Source organism: Schistocerca americana, chromosome 4, assembly GCF_021461395.2.
Source record: "Schistocerca americana isolate TAMUIC-IGC-003095 chromosome 4, iqSchAmer2.1, whole genome shotgun sequence".
NCBI classification, from domain to species: domain Eukaryota; kingdom Metazoa; phylum Arthropoda; class Insecta; order Orthoptera; family Acrididae; genus Schistocerca; species Schistocerca americana.
In genome coordinates, this window is record NC_060122.1 from 843,619,262 (window position 1) to 843,641,277 (window position 22,016).

At 46.4% G+C, this 22,016-nt stretch overlaps 1 protein-coding gene across 1 annotated transcript in view; it reads left to right on the plus strand.

Moving 5' to 3' along the window:
• The first annotated feature begins 9,054 nt into the window (after positions 1 to 9,054).
• The window catches only part of LOC124613235 (UDP-glycosyltransferase UGT5-like), a 30,853-nt gene continuing 17,891 nt past the window's right edge, over positions 9,055 to 22,016 (plus strand). Inside the window, exons 1-2 of the mRNA XM_047141912.1 lie at positions 9,055 to 9,624; positions 20,157 to 20,379. Of these exons, the coding sequence (XP_046997868.1) occupies positions 9,121 to 9,624; positions 20,157 to 20,379 (727 nt within the window). The 5' untranslated portion in view covers positions 9,055 to 9,120. The remainder of the gene's footprint in view (positions 9,625 to 20,156; positions 20,380 to 22,016) is intronic.

Sequence of the window (22,016 nt, forward strand, 5' to 3'; positions counted from 1 at the left end):
CCGCCCAACCCAACAAGTTTTGCAGTTTCCCAAATGCTCTTGCCGAGCCGCTGGGTATCCCAGTCTGCCCTCAGTCAAACTCAGAGCGCGAGTCTTCCCCATTTTGTACATGGACAGCGCACTCACCGATACTGCATGCAACGTGCGTGTGTCTGACAATCAGTCATTGCTTGCCAGGTGGTGCTGCTATCGTCTGGACGGGTTTATTTTCACAGTAGGCGGGCCATGATGTTGTGGCTGATCACTGTAGGCGCTACCATTTTGTGACATTGTGACCCAGGTCAGTGCCCTACTAATGATGTCGCAAGGCCTACCCACCGTTCCAGTCACAAATCATGTTATAACTCTTATCAGTGAAGTCATCAAATGGTTCAAATGGCTCTAAGCACTGTGGGACTTAACATTGTAGATCATCAGTCCCCTAGACTTAGAAGTACTTAAACCTAAGGACGTCACACACATCCATGCCCGAGGCAGGATTCGAACCTGCGACCGTAGTAATAGCGTGGTTCCGGACTGAAGCGCATAGAACCGGTCGGCCACAGCGGCCGGCAGTGAAGTCATCAGCCTTATCGGTGACTCCCCCATAAGACCTCCTCCACCCTCATCTACTACCTTACATTCAATCTCTCCAGCCAATCACACTGTACTACTAAAGTGAAGCAGCCAGTCAGTAGTGTCACTCTCCTCTAAGGCAGAGTTATAGTAACCTCAGACAAGTTCTTCGTAGAGTGCATTTATGTGCTTAAATAATGCACTGTGGTAATTATTGAACATTCAAAGATCAGTATTTACGGGCATCTTTGGTTGACGGTCTTGGAAAGTGTGTATTTATAATACTCTCTCTCTCTAGTTTATTTACTTTCGGCCTACGCAACATAAATTCAGCAAGCGTCTCTCTCTCTCTCTCTCTCTCTCTCTCTCTCTCTCTCTCTCTCTCTCTCTCTCCCTCTCTCTTTCACCTTTGACACGAAACACAGCGATACGTGTGCACATACACAATTCAGTATCCCATTTTACGTACGTAATGCATTGTCTTTGACAGTGGAGTCATGTTAATATTACGCCAGAGGTATGTACAAGTAGACAATGTTTATGTAAAAGATCTATAACTTCGATCTTCACATTTTAATACAAATCTTAATGTATGTATGTGTACATAAATTCTGTAACTTGACACAATTTTTATGCATAATTTCAATACAGTCGTCGTCGTACATGTAGGTTTGCCCAGTGTCAGCGTGAACGCAAGCTTGTGTGTTATGGTATGACTTCTAGCGATATTCCGTTTAATATTGAATTTAAATACGGTGGTGGTGCATTTACCGAATTAGCTGTTAGATGTGAATGTGATACTTAGGGTATACTGAATCAGTTACGTGTTGAGAATATACCGAAGTACTGTAATATGGTGTGGAGGAAATACGTGTTTGAACCTCACAATATTCGTTGAAGAGCACAGTGGGTACACAATTATCTTTCGGAAAAAATGTAACTCGACGCAATTTTTAGGCATCTTTATAATAGAATGATATTTTCACTCTGCAGAGGAGTGTGCGCTGATATGAAACTTCCTGGCAGATTAAAACTGTGTGCCGGACCGAGGCTCGAAATCGGGACCTTTGCCTTTCGCAGGCAAGCGCTCTGCCAACTGATATTGCCAGAAGTAAAGCTGTGAGGACGGGGCGTTAGTCGTGCTTGGGTAGCTCAGTTGGCAGAGCACATGCCCGCGAATGGCAAAGGTCCCGAGTTCGAGTCTCGGTCCGGCACACAGTTTTAATCTGCCAGGAAGTTTCATATCAGAGCCCACTCCACTGCAGAGTGAAAATCTCATTCTGGAAACATCCCCAAGGCTGTGGCTAAGCCATGTCTCCGCTATATCCTTTCTTTCAGGAGTGCTAGTTCTGCATGGTTCGCAGGAGAGCTTCAGTAAAGTTTGGAAGGTAGGAGACGAGATACTGGCAGAAGTAAAGCTGTGAGATCGGGCGTGAGTCGTGGTTGGGTAGCTCAGTTGGCAGTCACTTGCCTGCGGTAGGCAAAGGTTCCGAGTTCGAGTCTTGGTCGGGACACAGTTTTAATCTGCCAGGAAGTTTCACCTTTATGATACCTTAGTTTGATAGGCTGGGGAGAAGAGAAGAGGTGGCAGGTCAGGGTTTTTAACATCCCACTAACACAGTTCCTCTCCTTTGACCGAATTTTTTGATTGAACTTTACTTTTTAATACCTTGCTGTGATTGGCTAGTGATAAGTGAAGGGGAACGCATGTGGGGAAGTTTTTAATTTCACAGTAACACAACTGGACTCTTTCTATCATCTTGAGTTTTATTATGGGCTCTCATTTTCAGTACTGTGTTATGAGCAGATGAAAATAAGGGATTTCCGGAAAGCATTTCACACGGGGCCCCACTGAAGACAGTTGACGAGGGTCAGAACATATGGATTAGGCTCCCAGATACATGAGTATCTCGAAGACTTCTTAACGTATAGAACTCAGTGCGTAGATCGCGACGGTGGGTGTTTATCGGAAAAAGTGGTATTGTCAGGAGCGCCCAAGGAATTTTTATAGGACTGCTGTTATTCTCTGTATACAATAAAATATACATTAACTATCTAACGGACGGCTCGTGGTCTCGCGGTAGCGTTCTCGCTTCTCGAGCATGGGGTCCGGGGTTCGATTCCGGGCGGTGTCAGCGATTTGCACTGCCTCCAGATGACTGGGTGTTGTTGCGTCGTCTTCATCATTCATCCCCATTACGGTCGGAGTCCTGCAATGGCAAACAAACTCCACTAGAACCTTGCCTAGCAGGGCGGTGCGGGTCTCCCGCTATGTTAAGGAGTATGGGACTTCATTATCATCTGACGGACAGGTTGAACAGCAATCAGCGTCTGTTTGCTCTGATGCTGTTGCATGGCGGTAGGTGTCGTGTTAAGGCACAGTAGGTAGACGAAAGGCGTCTTAGGAAAATTTATAGCTGGTGTGACGAATGGCAGGTAGCTTTAAATGTAGAAAAATTTACATTAATGCGGATGAGTAGGAGAATCAGTGCTGTAACGCTCCGATGCATTAGTAGCGAGATACTTGACACAATCATATCGATTAAATATCCAGTCATAACATTGTAAAGCAGTATGAAATGGAAAGAACACGGAAGGCTGGTAGTGGAGAAGTCAAACTCTCGACTTAGTTTTATTGGGAGAATTCTGAAAAAGAGTAGCTCATCTGTAAAGCTGACAGCGTGTAGAACACTAGTGTGACCCGTTGTTGAGTCTTCCCGAGTGTCTGGGCTCCTCATCAGGTAGGATAAAAGGAAGACACCAAAGAAATTCGTACGCGTGCTACTGGATTTGTTACCGGTAGGTGTGATCAGCACTCAAACACTATGGGAATCCACCGTGAACTCGAATGGGAATCCCTGGAGAGAAGGCGACACTCCTTTCGTGAGGCACTACTGAGGAAATTTAGAGAACCGGCACTTGAGGCTGATTTTAAGAAAGAGTCTACTGCCGCCAACGTGGATTTCCCGTAAGGACGACGAACATAAATTCAGAGAAATTAGGGTTCGTACGGAGGTCTGTACATAGTCGTTTTTCCCTCACTCTATTTGCGAATGCAGCGGGAAGTGACTAGTAGTGGTACAGGCTACCCTCTGCCAGACACCGTTCGACGGCTCGTCGAGTATATACGTAGATGTTGACGTAGATGTAGACTTCCAGCGGCACAAAAGCACTCTTGTATTCTTTGAGAAGTTTCTGACCGTGCTTGAAACACTTGCAGAGTAAGTTCAAGGATTTTGCTGGCTGGGGGCTTGTATGGGAGTATACGTCTCCCTGTTGCATCCCAATGAGAGGACTGGATAAGCCGATCAAAAATATCCACACATTCCTCAAGGCGTTTATAGTGCGGTGAGGGGAGATGTGTCGTCCTTTGGTATCCTGGCCACTAGATGGGTGACAACAGAGTATAACATTCATGCCACAAACTGGCGAATATTCAACATCCTTTCAGCAGTAACCAAATCAGTCCTGTTTTCATGTCCAGTAACCACTAACACCTTGATTCCACGAGTGGAAGAGGTATAGGCTTCGAGTATGGCTGCCACCTTGACCTTCGAACAGGCTGTCCGCTGACACGATCACACCGATCTGCCTGCCTCTGACGGAAGTGAGAACCATCGACGAGCGGCCACTGTGTCCCAGCTGACCCGAGCTCTGCACCTCGGGTGGGCATCCGGCCTGCAATTTCGTTTCAGTCCGGCCCAGGGAAAAAAACGTGGGGGGACACAGTGATACACTCTCAGTGTGCCTCGGCTCAGACTCATTTCGGATATTTCCACCGACGCTCGCTTCACCTCGGATTTCCAATTTATGACGCAAATAAGTGAAAGTACTGCTTGCTCCTCGCAAGCGCAATGCCATTTCGCCGCTACTGGATTTGAACAACACGTTGCCAGTACGGGGGCGAAGTTACGCCCCATGTGCTCATGTGAGTTTGGAGTCTGGGGGCAAACAGCTCTGCGTCGAAGTGCTACACGTTACTTCACTGCTTACTGCCTTTATCTGTCCTGTTCACTGCTCGATCACAGACGATAAAAATAATGTCGTGTGACAACGGCCTCCCCTGGTGCAAGTCTTTAGATTTGACGCCACTTCGGCGACTTGCGCGTCGATGGGGATGAAATTATGATGATTAGGACAGATGAAATGATGATGATTAGGACAACACAACACCCAGTCCCCGAACGAAGAAAATCTCCGACCCAACCGGGAATCCAACCGGGGCCCTTAGGATTGACAGTCTGTCGCGCTGACAACTCAGTTACCGGGGGCGGACATCACAAACGATGATAATGGGTGACAGTTGCACGAAAAGTATCGACTACTCGCAAAATGCGCCGATTTGAACAGCGAGGTGGCGTTCAGATTGGTACATCGTCCCACAAACATTTGCGTCACGGACGCTGCTATAGTTTCGACTTCATGGGCCAGGAGCACTGCTGTCGCGTCACGTGACAAGGCAGTCCACGAGCTTATGGGGTAGTCGTCTTTGAAAGTATGAAAAATATGTGATCTCATCATTTTCTTTTCGATTGAAAAGTAATTCTAAATCTGATGATATAGATTATTCCTTACAGTTTTGTATTTTAGAATTCATCTTTATATAAACATCGGACTCTCCATGTAACTGCTGCACCACAAAGAAGGCCCCCTTGCAGCTGGAACGTTATTTACCGACAGGAGTTGCCTAAGTCCTCCTATTGGTCAGTAACAAAATACTTTTGTGTAAGTCATTTCCAATATACTTTCTATCAGCATACACAGGATAATTGAAAAATGTTAAGCGCTAACAAAATTGTAACTGTTAAAACAAATGTCACTTTCTTTGCCCACGAAACTGAAACAGAAGTGTGAACCGAAAACAGACTTTTCAAGATATCACAAAATGGCTACGTACAATGGTAGAGAATTCAGTTCAGAATGGCAGCATCAAAATCCAATCAAAATCTCATGTACCGTTCTCAAGTTATGTTTCCTGGAAATATGAAAAATACACTCTCATAGGAAACATACCGCTAGTGAGCGACTCCTGGACGATACAGCAGTCCTTTCAGATCTTCGTCGTAGCGGTTGTCCTGCGAGCCTCTTTGGCACCCTTTGCCATCCGCTGCTCCGTTCGCTCGATACGCTTTACGTTCGCTTTCGTGCAGAAGTTGTAGCAGACTGGTCCGATCTCAAATTCAAGCACGTTCATAATTTTAAAAATGCCTTTCAGTCCTTCGCTGAAATTACTTGTCAAGTATGTCTTTACCGCTGTGAATAGTTTTCGGAGACACTTTTTCCCAAATCGGCTTGTAACCTGAGAACAGAGTTTCTGGCGAAGTTGGGGTGAAGACTACCCAAGTAGTCATCCCGCAGAACGTATCAAGAAAAAAAAAAGACAATTTCAAATTTTCAAAGAGGACTACACCTTTAAGTAAGAATGCGAATCAAGCCTACGGTTCACCGAAGGTTGCGCACGCAGGTATCGGAACCAAGTCCCTGTGCATAATGTGTTACAATTTTCATCTGAGAAGCACCACTGACGTCAGAAACACCTAACAGCCATCAAGTGCCCATACCATTTATCAACTGTAGGAATAGGTTTACTCTGTACTGAACATACGAGAGTCATTGGAAAAGTGATGCAACTCGTGTTATCTTGGCCAGCTTGGGGTGAAAATTGCGGAATTTTTTTTGGCACATCGTGCGATATTCCCTCTTCAGCCGCTATAGTTTTATGAAGTTCCAATTGGTGGCCTTCCAAATGGTGTCTGAAACAGAGGTGAATCCATACAGGGAGCTCTCACTGGGTTTGTTTTTGCGGAAAACCAGAGCATCGCGGAATTCACAGGCGCTTTCAGGATATGTAGGGAGATCCAGCAGTGAACAAAAGCGCGGTGAGTCGTTGGGCCAGGCGCCTGCCAGCAAGTCGCGCAAACCTGTCCGATCTCCTTCGTGGTGATCGGCCACACACAGCTGTGAATCTTGCAATGTTGGAACGTGCTGTCACTCTGATTTGAGGTGATCGATGGATCATAATCACGTCGAGACGTCTCTAAAAGTAGTAGTGAACACTCGTCCACCAGTTGAGGTACATAAACGTGTGGGCGTGCTGGCTTCGCCACCGCCTAAGAAAAGATCGTAAATACCAACGAAGGACCATCTGTGCCGAACTGCTGGCCGATTACGAGGCGAACCAAACCTTATTCCATGGAGTAACATCACACCACCCCTCCTCAGAAGGAAAAGATCGAAGGGCACCCTCCGCTGGTAAAGACAAGGCGACGGTCTCCCGAGGCTCTGAAAGAGTTGTGTCCTCATTGCCTGACGATCGTCTCTGAAGTGTACTGTCCTTCCATCAGGAATTTGGAGAAATAATTTTAGCGTGGTCGACGCCACAACAGTACGAAAGAACTTCTCCTTCCCCATGACAACGCAAGGCCTCAGACAAGTCTGCTCACCCGAGAGGAGCTCAGAAAACTTCATTGGACTGGTCTTCCTCACCCGCCATACAAACTGGATCTCGCATGTTCCGACTTCCATCTGTGTGGCCCAATGAAGGATGCACCCCACGGGAAGTAGTACCTGGACCATGACCACGTTACTGCCGTAGCAAGGTGTTGGCTCAGTCATCGACCAGTGGGCATGCAGGCCCTCCCAGTGTCATGGCGTAAAATCGTCGCATTGAACGGTTATTGTGTTGGAAAATAGTGGTTCATAGCCAAATGAGTATTGGAATCCCGGATGAACCAAAACATTTAAAAAAAGTGATGCGTTACCTTATTGAATGCCTCTCGTACGCTCGCATAAAAAGAAAGTTTAATCAACGTATGGCACTGGCATGGTCCTAATGGGGTATTAGTTTGGTAGCTTTTATTCAACGTGTGTCGTTGTTGTTGTGGTCTTCAGTCCTGAGACTGGTTTTATGCAGCTCTCCATGCTACTCTATCCTGTGCAAGCTTCTTCATCTCCCAGTACTTACTGCAACCTACATCCTTCTGAATCTGCTTAGTGTATTCATCTCTTGGTCTCACTCCATGATTTTTACCCTCCACGCTGCCCTCCGATGCTAAATTTGTGATCCCTTAATGCCTCAGAACATGTTTTACTAACCGGTCTTTCTTTTTGTCAAGTTATGCCACATCCTCCTCTTCTCCCCAATTCTATTCAATACTTCATCATTAGTTATGTGATCTACCCATCTAATCTTCAGCATTCTTCTGTAGCACTACACTTCGATAGCTTCTATTCTCTTCTTGTCCAAACTATGTATCGTCCATGTTTCACTTCCATACATGGCTACACTCCATACAAATACTTTCAGAAACGACTTCCTAACACTTAAATCTATACTCGATGTTAATAAATTTCTTTCTTCAGAAACGCTTTCCTTGCCATTGCCAGTCTACATTTTATTTCTTCTCTACTTCGACCATCATCAGTTATTTTGCTCCCCAAATAGCAAAACTCCTTTACTACTTTAATTGTCTCATTTCGTAATCAAATTCCCTCAGCATCACCCGACTTAATTCGACTACATTCCATTATCCTCGTTTCGCTTTTGTTGATGTTCATCTTATACCCTCCTTTCAAGACACTGTCCATTCCGTTCAACTGCTCCTCCAAGTCCTTTGCTGTCTCTGACAGAATTACAATGTCATCGGCGAACCTCAGTTTTTATTTCTTCTCCATGGATTTTAATACCTACTCCGAACTTTTCTTTTGTTTCCTTTATTGCTTGCTCAATATACAGATAGAATAACATCGGGGAGAGGCTACAACCCTGTTTCACTCCCTTCCCAACCACAGCCTCCCTTTCATGTCCCTCGACCCTTATAACTGCCATCTGGTTTCTGCACAAATTGTAAATAGCTTTTCGCTCCCTGTATTTTGCCCCTGCCATATTTAGAATTTGAAAGAGAGTATTCCAGTCAACATTTCAAAACCTTTCTCTAAGTCTATAAATGCTAGAAACGTAGGTTTGCCTTTCCTTAATCTTTCTTCTAAGATAAGTCGTAAGGTCTGTATTGCCTCACGTGTTCCAACATTTCTACGGAATCCAAACTGATCTTCCCCGAGGTCGGCTTCCACCAGTCTTTCCATTCGTCTGTAAAGAATTCGCGTTAGTATTTTGCAGCTGTGACTTATTAAACTGATAGTTCGGAAAGTTTCACATCCGTCAACACCTGCTTTCTTTGGGATATACCACTATCAATTTTTATCAGTGTATCTGCCATACAAATGAAAATGAAATCTGCATATTCGGCTTTTTAAGAAATAATTACTGAGCAGAACTGCTTAAGGAAGTAACTACTGTTCTAGCACTGATATAAACAGCCTACGGGCAGTTTTGTGACATAATATCAGAGTGACCTTGCATGGAGTCTCAGTAGAGTCCACCAATAGTAAAAATTTCGACTTTAAACTTGATCATTCCTGATACTAGACATCTCGCCTGGTTGAACAGGCTACGCAATTCAGCTCACTGCTTCCTTTTTCTTTTCAGGTAATGTCAACGTATTCGAAGCGGCCTCGACAACTCTCTTGGATTTGGCGAAGGAGTTCCTTGTGGTTGCTGAAAAAATGTGTCACGGATTTCTGAGGGACGAAAATGTACAGAAGTTGCAAAAGTCGGGCAAGAAATTTGACGTCATTATTCTGGAGAACCTCTTCACAGAATGTGTACACGGATACGCTCATGGCCTGAAAGCGCCTGTAATTGTGCTCTCCAGTTTCGCGGGAACGGACTGGATGGCCGACATGGTGGGAAATCCGGCCCCGTACTCTTATGTACCGAACCCATTCCTCGCGTTAGGCACCCACATGAGTTTTATCGAGCGACTTCAGAATACACTTGTAAGTATAGGAGGAAAAATCATCCGGCAGTTTCTGTATCTGCCAATGCTGGATTCAATTTTACAGACGTATCTGAAAGATCCGTCACTACCTTCATTGTCCGAAATCGAAAGACAGACGTCGCTTCTCTTGGTTAATTACCACTTCACCCACGGTTGTCCCCGGCCACTTGTACCCAACATAGTGGAAGTTGGAGGGTTGCATGTCAGGCAACCAAAGAAGCTACCCGAGGTAAGTTATGGCAACATTAACTCGAATACTAAATCTTATCGAATCTGGATATGTTGTTATTATACACCTTCTCTGTTGATTAGCGCCGGCCGGTGTGGCCGAGCGGTTCTAGGCGCGTCAGTCTAGAACCGCGCGACCGCTACGGTCGCGGGTTCGAATCCTGCCTCGGTCATGGATGTGTGTGATGTCCTTAGGTTAGTTAGGTTTAAGTAGTTCTAAGTTCTAGGGGGCTGATGACCTCAGATGTTAAGTCCCATAGTGCTTAGAGCCATTTGAACCATTTTTGAACTTGCGAAAGTATACAATGACTAATATGACGAAAATCCACCCTTTGAGCCACGCTACCTTTTTAACAGGCTCCTATGCTCGTTTTCGACGACGGTTTGTGTGCCTACTTCTTTTCGTCTGTATCTTAAAAGAATATACGGAATCTGTTGGTTCATAGAATAACCTTGTCAATTGCATCTTTAAGCATTCAATATCAAATACTACCGCGAATGTGATGTAGCGCGTTTTGAAATGGGTAACGAAACTCACAGAAAGTAAATCACTGTAGAAGAAAAAATTCAGATTGGAAATGCAATAAATACATTCCGCTAGAGAAGTCAACCCATAAAACTGAAATTATGTATATCAACGCTTTGGGAGACAATATGAACAGCCGCCTCAGGTTGCCTGCAGGTGATGCTGTCGTTTATCGACTGGTTAATTCATCAGAAGATCAAAACCAATTTCAAAGCGATGTAGAAAAGATATCTGTATGGCGCAAAAATTGGCAATTGACCCTAAATAACGAATAGTGTGAGGTCATCCACACGAGTGCTAAAAAGAATCTGTTAAACTTCGATTACACGATAAATCAGTCATCTCTAAAGGCCGTAAATTCAACCAGACACCTAGGAATTACAATTACTAACAACTTAAATTGGAAGGAAGACATAGAAAATATTATGGGAAATGGCAAGTAAAATCTCCGTTTTATTGGTAGGATACTTAGAAAACGTAACAGATCTACTAAAGAGGCTGCTTACACTACGCTTGTCCGCTCTTTTTTAGAATATTGCTGCGCGGTGTGGTATCATTATAAGATAGGACTGACGGGGTACATCGAAAAAGTTGAAAGAGGACTGGCACTTTTGTATTATTGCGAAATAGGGGAGAGAGTGTCACTGAAATGATACAGAATTTGGGGTGGACGTCATTAAAACAAAGGCTTTTCTTGTTGCACCGGTTCTTCTCATGAAATTTGTATCACAAACTCTCTCCTCCGAATGCGAAAATATTTTTTTGGCGGAGACATACATAGGGAGAAACGGTCGTCATATTAAAATAAGGTAAATCAGATCTCTCACGGAAAGATATATGTCTACGCTTTTTCCGCGGGCTGTACGCGATTGGAATAATAGACAATTATTGTGAAGGTGGTTCGACGAACTCTCTGCCAGACACTAAAGCGTGATTTGCAGGGTACCCATGTAGATGTAGATGAAGATTATTTTCATAGGTGATACAGCTGTTCTGCCGTGTATGGCAAAGCGAGCTTTAAGCAGCTGATTCGTCTTCAGGTTGCCAACGGACAACACTGGCAGCCAGTAGAAACAATAAAAAAATGAAAACAATACGCGTCTGCACGATGAAGCGTCACTTGTTTCCTGATTATGATGGCTTCCGAGCATTCCGCTTGTTAGCGAGACACACTGGTCGTATCAGTTATGTTCCAAAACTTGATGATATTATACACTACGCAACAAAATTAAATTATCACTTTTTCGAAATTTCGTACTTGCTTCCCATTACGATGTGTAAGTTTGAAATTTGTCTAAAAGTTGAATACAACTTTCCTGTGTAGTGATGTAAAATCTTGGCGCCCTGCGACGTCACCGTCCGGCTGTCGACACATGCGAAAAAAAAAAGCACTAAAGCTCAGAAGCTGACAAAAGGTTCGGAGGCATTACACTCCGGCACGCCCTAATACATGCACAGTAGAATGCCGACTCGGCGTGTTGTCTCGACGCCGACGAAGTGGACTTCGAACGTGGCCAAGCGGATATGCGACGGGGCAGCAACGTTTCGTACACTGCCCAACGAAACTGAAACACCACTTTTACGAAACGTTGTAGTTATCTCCCACTGCGATGCATAACTTCGGGGGAAAAAAAATAAAACAGAGAGAGACAGAGGGAGAAGGCCACACCTCGAAATATCATGTGAGCTACAAGTTGGTTAGTGATGTCATAATGGCAGCAAATCTCTCGACAATTCAACCCAATACAACTATGGGCGTGTCACACGATGGGAAGGTCGTCACAGCGCCTCTTGGAGACATCTAACCCCCTTCTTCTGACGTCTCTGCGATGGAGATCAACCGGCCGGAGTGGCCGTGCGGTTCTAGGCGTCAGTCTGCTTTCGGCTGCGGTGGGGCGAGGACGTCCGCTGCGCCCCGCCGTGCGCGACCGTGAGCACCTGCTTGTGTTTACCTTCTCGCGGCGCGAGTTGTGTTTGTTCCGAGTTCAAATGGTTCAAATGGCTCTGAGCACTATGGGACTCAACTGCTGTGGTCATAAGTCCCCTAGAACTTAGAACTACTTAAACCTAACTAACCTAAGGACATCACACACATCCATGCCCGAGGCAGGATTCGAACCTGCGACCGTAGCGGTCGTGCGGTTCCAGACTGTAGCGCCTTTAACCGCTCGGCCACTCCGGCCGGCGATCCGAGTTCAGTGCGACTATGGCACACACATGGCGCCACGATACGTTCAAAATTACTTTCCAACCAGATCACGCGCGTCCTCGAGCCTATGAAATAGAACAGTTCATACGCGACGATCTACGTTTAGATCCGGCGACTGTCGTCGGAATACATTTTTCTATAACGGCGAGCATGGTTTATGTTAAAATGACCAACGCAGAGGTCTGCGCGACTGTGGTGTCTAAATACTCGAATTCTCTCAGATTCAAACATTCTGACGGGCATATCGGTGCAGTGACGGTGGATCATGCAGGCATGGGCCCAAGGACTGTAAGGGTTTTCGAGCTCCCCTTCGAGGTCCCAGAGGAAGTTGTGAAGGACGCCTTCCGACCATATGGCAATGTTATCAGCCACGTTGCAGAAAAGTGGCAAACTTTCTCGACGTATAAGGTTTACAATGGTGTGCGCCAAATTAAACTTGAGCTCAAGAAACATGTGCCGTCCTATTTGAACATCGGTGGCTGTCGTGCAATCATCATGTACGACGGTCAACCGCGTACCTGTTCCGGATGTGGGCAGGAAGGCCATATTCGATCGAGCTGCTTACAACGTAGAATTACGCAGATACCAATGGGAGACTCCGTTTCCCCGACGGGGACGACAATCCTGCCCCTCACGTACGCTCAGACGACGATGCGCACCATAGATGAGGACGAAACGGGCGATCAGACACATCCATCGACACCAGAAGTACCAAGGGAGGAAGAGGAAGGACCCTCGGTGCCAACCCATATGTCGCCCCCTCCACAGCAACAACAGCAGCGTCCCACGGACTCCAGACGCAACTTAACATGCAGAACGCGATGGACGTGGACGCGAACATTGTCCCGACCGCGGCTTTCCTAGCGGAAGGTGATACGACGCTGGATTGCCTCCCACATTCGGATACGGATGTCCACGTTCGAAAGCAACGTTCGCCTCGACGACGCAAGCGACGTCGGCGGACCCCTTCTGACGATTGCCTCCTACACACTGCCGGTCAAGAAGGTGACATCTCATTAGACGGCATGGATGCTGCGCCTGCTGAGGATCTAAGTGGTGTAGACGGTTCACTTGCCCATACTACGAGTGCCCAGTTACTTCTTGCACCACAAACGCGGCAGGTCGCGTCGATGGATGGCGCTCCGTCTACCTCTACCAAAGACGACGTACGTGAGAGAGATTTAGGTGCCGATCAGCTACACAGCATCGTGTTGCACCCACTGTGGTCGGACGATGTTGAGGAACTTCCTGAAGAGGGCACGGGTGACAGGGGAGGGGGCGGCATTGGGGATGCCACTCCTAGCGCGAAAGACTCATAATTTGTAACGGGTTTGGTGGGTCCGGCATCTCTTGCGGTTAGCTTTGATTGCCATGGCGTCTACCCTGTGTGAAGAGGCTAGGCAGCACTCCTTTCGCCTTGCCACAATCAGTATCAACGCGATAAGGGCACCACACAAACTGACAATGCTACAACGCATGCTTGATGCGGCGGACATCGACGTGGCCCTCTTACAGGAAGTATGTGTCGCTAGTTTCCCTGACTTCTACGGATATGCTGCCCACATCTCCCACGCCTCTTCTACCGATTGTGGTGCGGGACGGTTTGGCAGCTACGGACGTACTGTACTTACCGAGTGCAAGAGCCATGGCAGTAACTGTCAACGGTGTACGACTCATCAATGTATATGCCCCTTCAGGTTCAGGGAGACGGAGAGATCGGGCCCGCTTTTTTTCGGAAGATATTACGCGTCTATTTATGGGCCGCATAGACGATATGGTGCTCGGATGAGGTTTTAACTGTACATTATCTCCGTCTGATCAGCAGCCACATCACGTCCCGTGTGCGGAATTGGAAATGCTAGTGCCTGACCTCCACCTGATTGACACGTGGCGCCACATCCATGTCCCAGCTCCTGGTTACACCCATTATATAAACCATTCATCAAGTCGGTTGGACAGGATTTACGTCACAAGCACCCTTTCGACGGCGACGAGAGGAGCAGAGCTCTGGCCCACTGCATTCACCGACCACACAGCTTATATTTGCACCATTGCCCTCCAACCTGCACGTGTGTGGCGCAGTAGGCCCCCCTGGAAACTGAACGTCGCCCATCTGGACGAGCCGGCATGTAAAGGTGCTGTCGAAGAGTCGTGGAACGCGTCCTTACAGCGTCGTGGTCGTTACCGATCGACCCTCAGTTGATGGATTGAATGTGCGAAGCCTGCTCTTAGGCGCACCTTCATGGCTTACGGCCGGGAAGCGGCGGCATGGAGGAAGAACACGGAAAACTTTTATTACACCGTCCTACGGGAATGTCTTGCTATGGAGCCCTCACCTGACAGGCAGATCATAGTCAATCACGCAAAAGCGCAGCTCGTCTCCTTAGCACAGTCATCATTTACAAGGCGCGTGCTCCAGACATGATACAATCAGAAAGGCCATCTACGCACCACGTCCTCCTAGAACGCAGGAGGCGCCGTAGGGCACTGGTAACCCACATGATAACCGACGACGGTCGACACGTGGTAGAACAAGCAGATATAGCAGAAGCCTTCTAGGGGCATTACGCTCAATTTTATTCAGCAGTGCTCCCTGATATGGCGACGGTAGACACCGTTTCAGCACATGTCCACGGTAGAGTTCCACCAGACATGGTACCGACTTTACTGGGAGAAGTGAAAGAAGAGGAAGTGCTCGACGCCATTGGTAAAGGTGCTCCCCATAAATCACCAGGAATCAGTGGACTACCATTAGAGTTCTATGGAGCCTTTAAACAACTGTTGCTACCGTGTTTGATTGAAATTTGCCAGGAATTGATATCCCCGGGTATAACATTGCCTGCACCATTCTTGGAAGGTCTGATTGTCCTCATCCATAAGCTGAAGGGACGGAATCATGTCCGCGGCTATCGTCCCTTAACGTTATTGAACAGCGACTTCAAGAAATTTTCGAGGCTGCTATCAGAACGTATTCGCAGCACACTATTGCACGTCTTGTCCGGCGATCAGACGTCCTTGGGGGGAACCAACAACATCAGAACTGCGTTATGTCGTGACAGAGATCTCACCTCCCTTGCACGGGTGAGACGTTTGCCGGCAGCCCTCGCGTCTATCGACTTTAGCCAGGCTTTTGACCGTGTGGGCCACACTTTCCTCACGGCCGTTCTACGGCGCAAGGAATACCCCAACCCCTTTATCACAGTGTTGACACGCCTACTACATGGTGCAACTTCTCGAGTTCTTGTTAATGGAAGACTGACGGCACCCATGCCGATCCGCCGATCAGTACGACAGGGATGTCCATTATCAACATTGTTATTTGCATTGGCCTTAGAACCTTTGTTGTGTCGTCTCCGAGACAGGCTCACTGGGAGACAGTTCGGCGGCTCCGTCTATCGTTGCACCGCATATGCGGATGATTTGATGATCATCATGCGTGGAGCTGACGACATGGCCGCGGCTTTGGACTGGATTGCAACCTACGGTACAGCTTCTGGTAGCCAAATCAACGTTGACAAGTCCGTCGCCTTGAGCATCGGGATTGGGCTACCGCAGGAACACATTACCCCCTTACGCTTCAGTGATACTGTACGCTGCTTGGGCTTAGATTTCATGAACGACATGCGACGCGCGACGACGCTCAATTATCGACGCCTTCTTAACCAAATTAGGGCTGGAATTGCAAATCAGCGCTTGCGATCCCTCAACATCGTTCAGCGGGCGTATTATGCCAATGTATACCTTGCGTCCCGCATACCGCACGTCGCCCAAACGCTACCCACTCCGAAGCCCTTGGCTCGTAGCATTATGGCAGCGCTGGGATACTTCGTCACCGCTGGTATGTTACTGAAGATCAGATACGTATCTCTTACCCTCCCCAAGGAAAAAGGTGGTCTCGGCCTAGTTAACGTCCATGAAAGGGCCATTGCCCTCTATGTTAGCTCACATTTATGTCTTGTCCTACGAGCCTCACGAGTCTGCTTCTGACGGCGCTACGACCTGCTTCACTAAGAGCGCCGGTGCCACTACAGGACATCCCAGCGCCCCTCTTTTATATAGGACGTTTCTATTTAGAACAAAGTTATTGCAGTGTCGCGCTCACGACACCACAAATGGCCACAACTCGACGCCTATATCATGACATGCTGCAACGCCGCCCCCTAAATGTGGTCGAACTAAAATATCCTGACGTACGGTGGGAGGTGTGGAAGACTGTACACGATGCCATGCTTGATTCCGATGTTGTTTCCCAATGGTACGTAGTCGTTAATGGGAAGCTGGTGACGCAAGAACGTCTCTACAATATCCACATGGCAGAATCTCCCAATTGTGTGGGTTGTAATACGGCAGATTCTGACGAGCACCGCCTCAGCTGTGGAGAGACGGAACCGATTTGGCACCTAGTGTGGCAGATGCTGGCTTATCTCTTGCGAGTTAGGCCGGAGCATACATCTGCACGCACGTTATTGTTTCCGGATGAGACATTTTACCCCAAGACTCGAACCAACTCTGTCACCTGGATACGTGGACATGCAGTCCATTACCTCTGACTTCTGGCTCTATTTGCAAGAAAGACATCATGCTATTTCCGGGCATACCAGATATCCACAGTGCTTCGCAAACTACCTATGGAGTGCCTTTCACAACCCGCCGCGCAGCTGGAATGTTCCAGGCAGTGGCAGATGAGGTGAGAACGAACTGCAAACGAGCATATATTGAACAATCTTTATCAGTGGGCGCAGTCGCTGGGAAGCCTCACTACGACGTGGTAGCTTTCTTTTCATTTTATTTATGTTTCATATCTTCGATGGCGTCTTCATTCTGTTTTAGTTTTCCAGGCTTGATTAACTACGACTGTTCGCAAATTGATATCTACATAAATAAGAAAAAGATTTTTAAAAAAGTGGGCAGGAGACCTGCTTTCGAATCCAAATAAATACACAAGAACAAAATAAGAACAAAATGAACAACAAATAAAATGTAATAAATTATTATACCCTTTCCTTTCTCCTTTTATTTTATTTTTTTATATAAAGTTCAGAGGCATATTTAATTTTTGTTCGTTGGCGGAACCTGAAGTGGTGGCGAACGGCAGTCCTAGTTAGCCTTAGGATGAAAGTGGCGGTGGCACCAGATTTGTTTTTGTTTTTAGGCTAGATAGGTTTTTATGGGTAGTATGGGTGATAGGGGCCAACGCCTGAAGTGGAAGAGGTAATAAAAAATAAATAAATGAAAAAAGGGAAAAAAAGGCGCTACAGTCAGGAGCCGAGCGACCGCTACGGTCGCAGGTTCGAATCCTGCCTCGGGCATGGATGTGTGTGATGTCCTTAGGTTAGGTTTAAGTAGTTCTAAGTTCTAGGCGACTGATAACGTCGGAAGAAGTCGCATAGTGCTCAGAGCCATTTGAACCATGTTTTTGATGGAGATCAGAATCGCGACACCCAGCGTTGAAATCACGCGGTTTCCTTATGGATGGCCAAGGAAAACATTTCAGACACAAAGACTTCCAGAATCGATTCGAAAACACCTGAGTAGAGAGAGTGGAGGGTTTCATGGAAACATCCCTTTTCCTGGGGAGTCGATTCCCACACATTCTGCCATTGAGAACGACAAATCGCAGTGCGATGAGTAACAGGTTGTTGACAGACTTTGACATAGCTGATCGCCTCGGACGTTTAAACCCTTCTCTAAGGACATTGTGGGCTGCAATAGGATTGAACGTGGTCGTATCCCTTTGGAGCGCAACGCAAATACAATTTTTGTCTCATTTTCAAAACCAGTGAACGAAATTTGAACGTGATCAGAAACATCAGAAGGTACTGATGGTTTTTCAATCCTCCTGTTTTCCACCCTCCTGTGGAGTGATCGTGTGAAAGTGCAACATTAAAATATGCGTGGATAAAACGGCAAAGGATTCCTCTAAGGCCCTCCAGGTTCGGAAGTACCTCATTTCCACCGACGCACTTTTGTCGCCTACATTAGTTATGTTCCTGCCGGTTAGGTAACCCTTTCGACTCCTCCTGGGTAGGGTTAGTTAAATGTTCCACAGATCTTTGCAACGATCCTTTACCGAAATTATGTGGAACGACGCATTTTAAAGGATGTGCATACATGATAAGTGTTAACATTAATGAACACATTATCGTTTATACCAGTATAAACTGAAGGTGGCGTTTGGAGAAAGGAAAAGGAAGGGGCTGTCATTCTCACTTGGAATTTGTCCTCAACAACATGGACCAGTTTTAAAAGAACAGTGACATTCGTGATTATAATACCACAAGAAAGAAAGGCTTACACTATCCCCTACTTAACCTGTCTTTGGCGCAATGTCTGACAGACAGCAGTAATAGTTTCAAAAATAAACTGACACTCCTTCACATCAGTTACCATACCAGAGGTGAAATCTTGAATAGGAATAAATAAATGTATAAATGTGATATACGCATTTTGTGCTATTTAAAGGAATGGGTAGTTATTAAAAATTTTAAGCTTAAAAAAGAAGCCTTGATTCATGTGTGAATTTCTTGTGCACTTGAGACGTTCCACATCATAACGGCTACCGTGAGATTGATCAATGGAACACGTAACTAACTAACCTGCATCGGGACTTTGCGTGGAATCAGCAGCGAAAGAACAGGCACCACGCTTTCGTACAATAAACTATCGTTTTAATTTTTTGTTTGTTTTTGCCTACTCTCTTTCGCTAGAGCACATGCCAGGCTAAGCTGGTGTCGAAGTATCTAAGAGGCTCATTCGTTCTTTCTCAACCAAGTTACATGGGGGGGGGGGGGGGGAGGTCGGCTTCTTAGAGACCACTTTGCTGCTTTATTCACGCACGTAAGCCTGGAGAAAAACAGGAGGGTTAGAAGGGCATCATCACCCATAGCCGCTTCGCTTCACATTCAAATTTTGTTGGCTAGTTTTGAAAGCGAGACAAAGGCTGAGGTCGCGCTGCACTCCAAAGGGGTGCGTTAACGTTCAGTGTGGATGTAGCCCCACAGCGTCCTTAGACAAGTGCTAAGACGTCCGAGGAGTCAGCAGTGTTAAAGGTTGTCAACAACGTCTTCCTGTTGCTCAGCACACTGCGATCTGTCGTTCTCAACAGCGAAATGTTTGTGAATCAACTTCGCAGGGAAAATGAGGTGGTTTCATTGACGTCCTTCATTGGATCCACTGACGCGTTTTGGAGTCATTCTGAGCGTGTGTGTGTGTGTGTCTGAAATGTTTTCCTGTGCCACTCATAAGAAAAGCGCGTTATTTTAACTCTGGTTGTCTTGGCTGTGACCTCATAGCAGAGGCGTCCAAAGAAGGGGTAAAACGTGGATAAGAGCAGCTGTGAAGACCTTCCCATGCCGTAACACATTGGTGGTGGCACTGGCCAGAATTGTGGTGAAATCTGGTGCCCTTGTGACGTCACAGATCCACCTCACAGTTAACGTGAACTTTCTAGCCGTGGCCCTTGTTTCACACGTGTCGACACCTCGGCGTTTGAAGCGTCAACGGACCAGGCGGTGACGTCACAGGGCACCGCGCTTTTGCAGTACCACAAAGGAAGGCAGTAGGTAACTTTGAGCCAAATTTCAAACTTATGTGTCATAATGGAAGGCAATTGCCAGATTTGGGAAAAGCGATCCTCTGATTCTGTTGCAACGCATCTTCTGCAACGTATACCACATTAAACCCGGCACCACAGGTAAAATTGCAGTTAATATTAAAGCGTCCAACAGATAAACATGTACCTATCATTAGCTGTGAAAATATGTAGCTATTCTGCTGAAGTAACTTCCCTCTGATGCAGGATATACAAAAGTTTCTGGACGAGGCCACGGACGGAGCGATATACTTCAGTATGGGCTCTAACTTGCAAAGTGCCCACTGGCCTGAGGAGAAGCGGTCCGCCTTCCTGAAGGTGTTTTCGCAGCTGAAGCAGCGAGTCCTGTGGAAGTGGGAGACGGACTCGATGCCCGGCCAGCCGCCCAACGTGAAGACGGGCAAGTGGTTGCCGCAGTCCGACATACTGGGTGAGTCGCACCACCTCTTGAACTAGACCACGACACAATAAATAAGCAGCGGTAGCCATTCCACCTTTTATATGGTGATTTTTTACTTAAACTTGTACAAACATGTGGAAAACATTGACAAGAAGGAACAGTGTGACAGGAGATTAGTTAAGTCATCAAGGAATAACATCCATGGTACGGTACTCGAGGAAAGTGCAGGGGGTGAAAACCGCGGGGGAAGGCAGAGATCGGAATGCTCGTATATACAATAAACTGTTGAAGACATAGGCTGCAAGTGGAACTCCAGGAATGAAGAGCTTGGCAGAGGGGGTCAGTTCGTGGAGAACCGCATCAAACCGGTCATAAGAGTCGTGAATAAAAAAATAGAACACATTCTCTTCCCTTCTCTGCAGCCGCAGTGGACAGCTCAAAAAGAGGAAAGAAGCCATAATAAGGAGAACAAATGGACAAGGAAACTATAGTCTAGTGGAAGCTTGATATGTGTTCGAAAGTAACATATTTTAGACGACGAATACTTGTTTCGGGATAAACTGAATGTGGACGAAGATTATTGTTAATTTCTACTGGACTATTAGCTACTGAAATATGCAGAGTAAGACTCTGTAACGCGGAAAACAATTATGTCTTCCGAGAAATTACCCGATACCATGATAAGAGGGCTATTCGGAATGTAAGGAACGATAGGTCGCGAAATGGAAACCACAGTGAAAACCAAAACTGTTTTATTTGCTACGGTTAGCTACAACTTCCAGATACTTATCTACATAGTCGCCGATCCGACGTAGACGTTTGTTGTAGCGTTGTAGCATCTTTTCAGTACCCTCATTACAGAATGCCGCCGCCAGTGCTTTTCGCCAATTCTCTACGCCAGAGGTTCCCAACAAAATTTTCTCGAGGACCCCCTCATCGAGCATGATTGGTACCTTGTCATATGACAGTTTCAAGTACCTATAAAGCCAAATTAAGAGTCATTTCATACGTTTTCTATTTTTGGTACTTAGAAAAAAACATTAACATATTCATTATTGAAAACATATTGAGCAGCCAAAACAAAAAATATGTTATCATACGAAATATATTTAATATATTTTTTATTCTAGTAGCACCTTGCGGACCCCTCTAGCACAGCTCGCAGACCCCTGGGGGTCAGCGGGCCACCTGTTGCGAACCACTGCTCTACGCTGGCCTAGAGCTCGCTGTCTGTGCCAAAATGTTGTCTTCATAGGCAGCGGTTCACGCGAGCAGAGATGAAACTCAGAAGGAGAGAACTACAGGCTGTATTGTGGGTAATCAAACATTTCCAATTGAAAACGAAGCAGGAGCATCTTCATTGCTCCTGCAGAATGCGGCTGAGAATTGTCTTGAAAAAGAAAACGCACGACAGTTACGTAATGTTGGCTGCATAGCTTCAGGCGAAATTTCTCACCAGGTCCTCATACTTGGCGGGAGACACTATTGTTCTAGGTATTTTTATGTGCTCCCTGTGTGTTCAGATCTAAAAAGAACGACGTAACGCTATCGATGGGCATATGAGAGACACTGCCCAACACACCCGTGCAAAACTTCTTTGCATTTTCACTGGGGTATCCATTTCGCGACCGATCGTTTCTTACTTTCCGAATAACCCTCGTATTTCA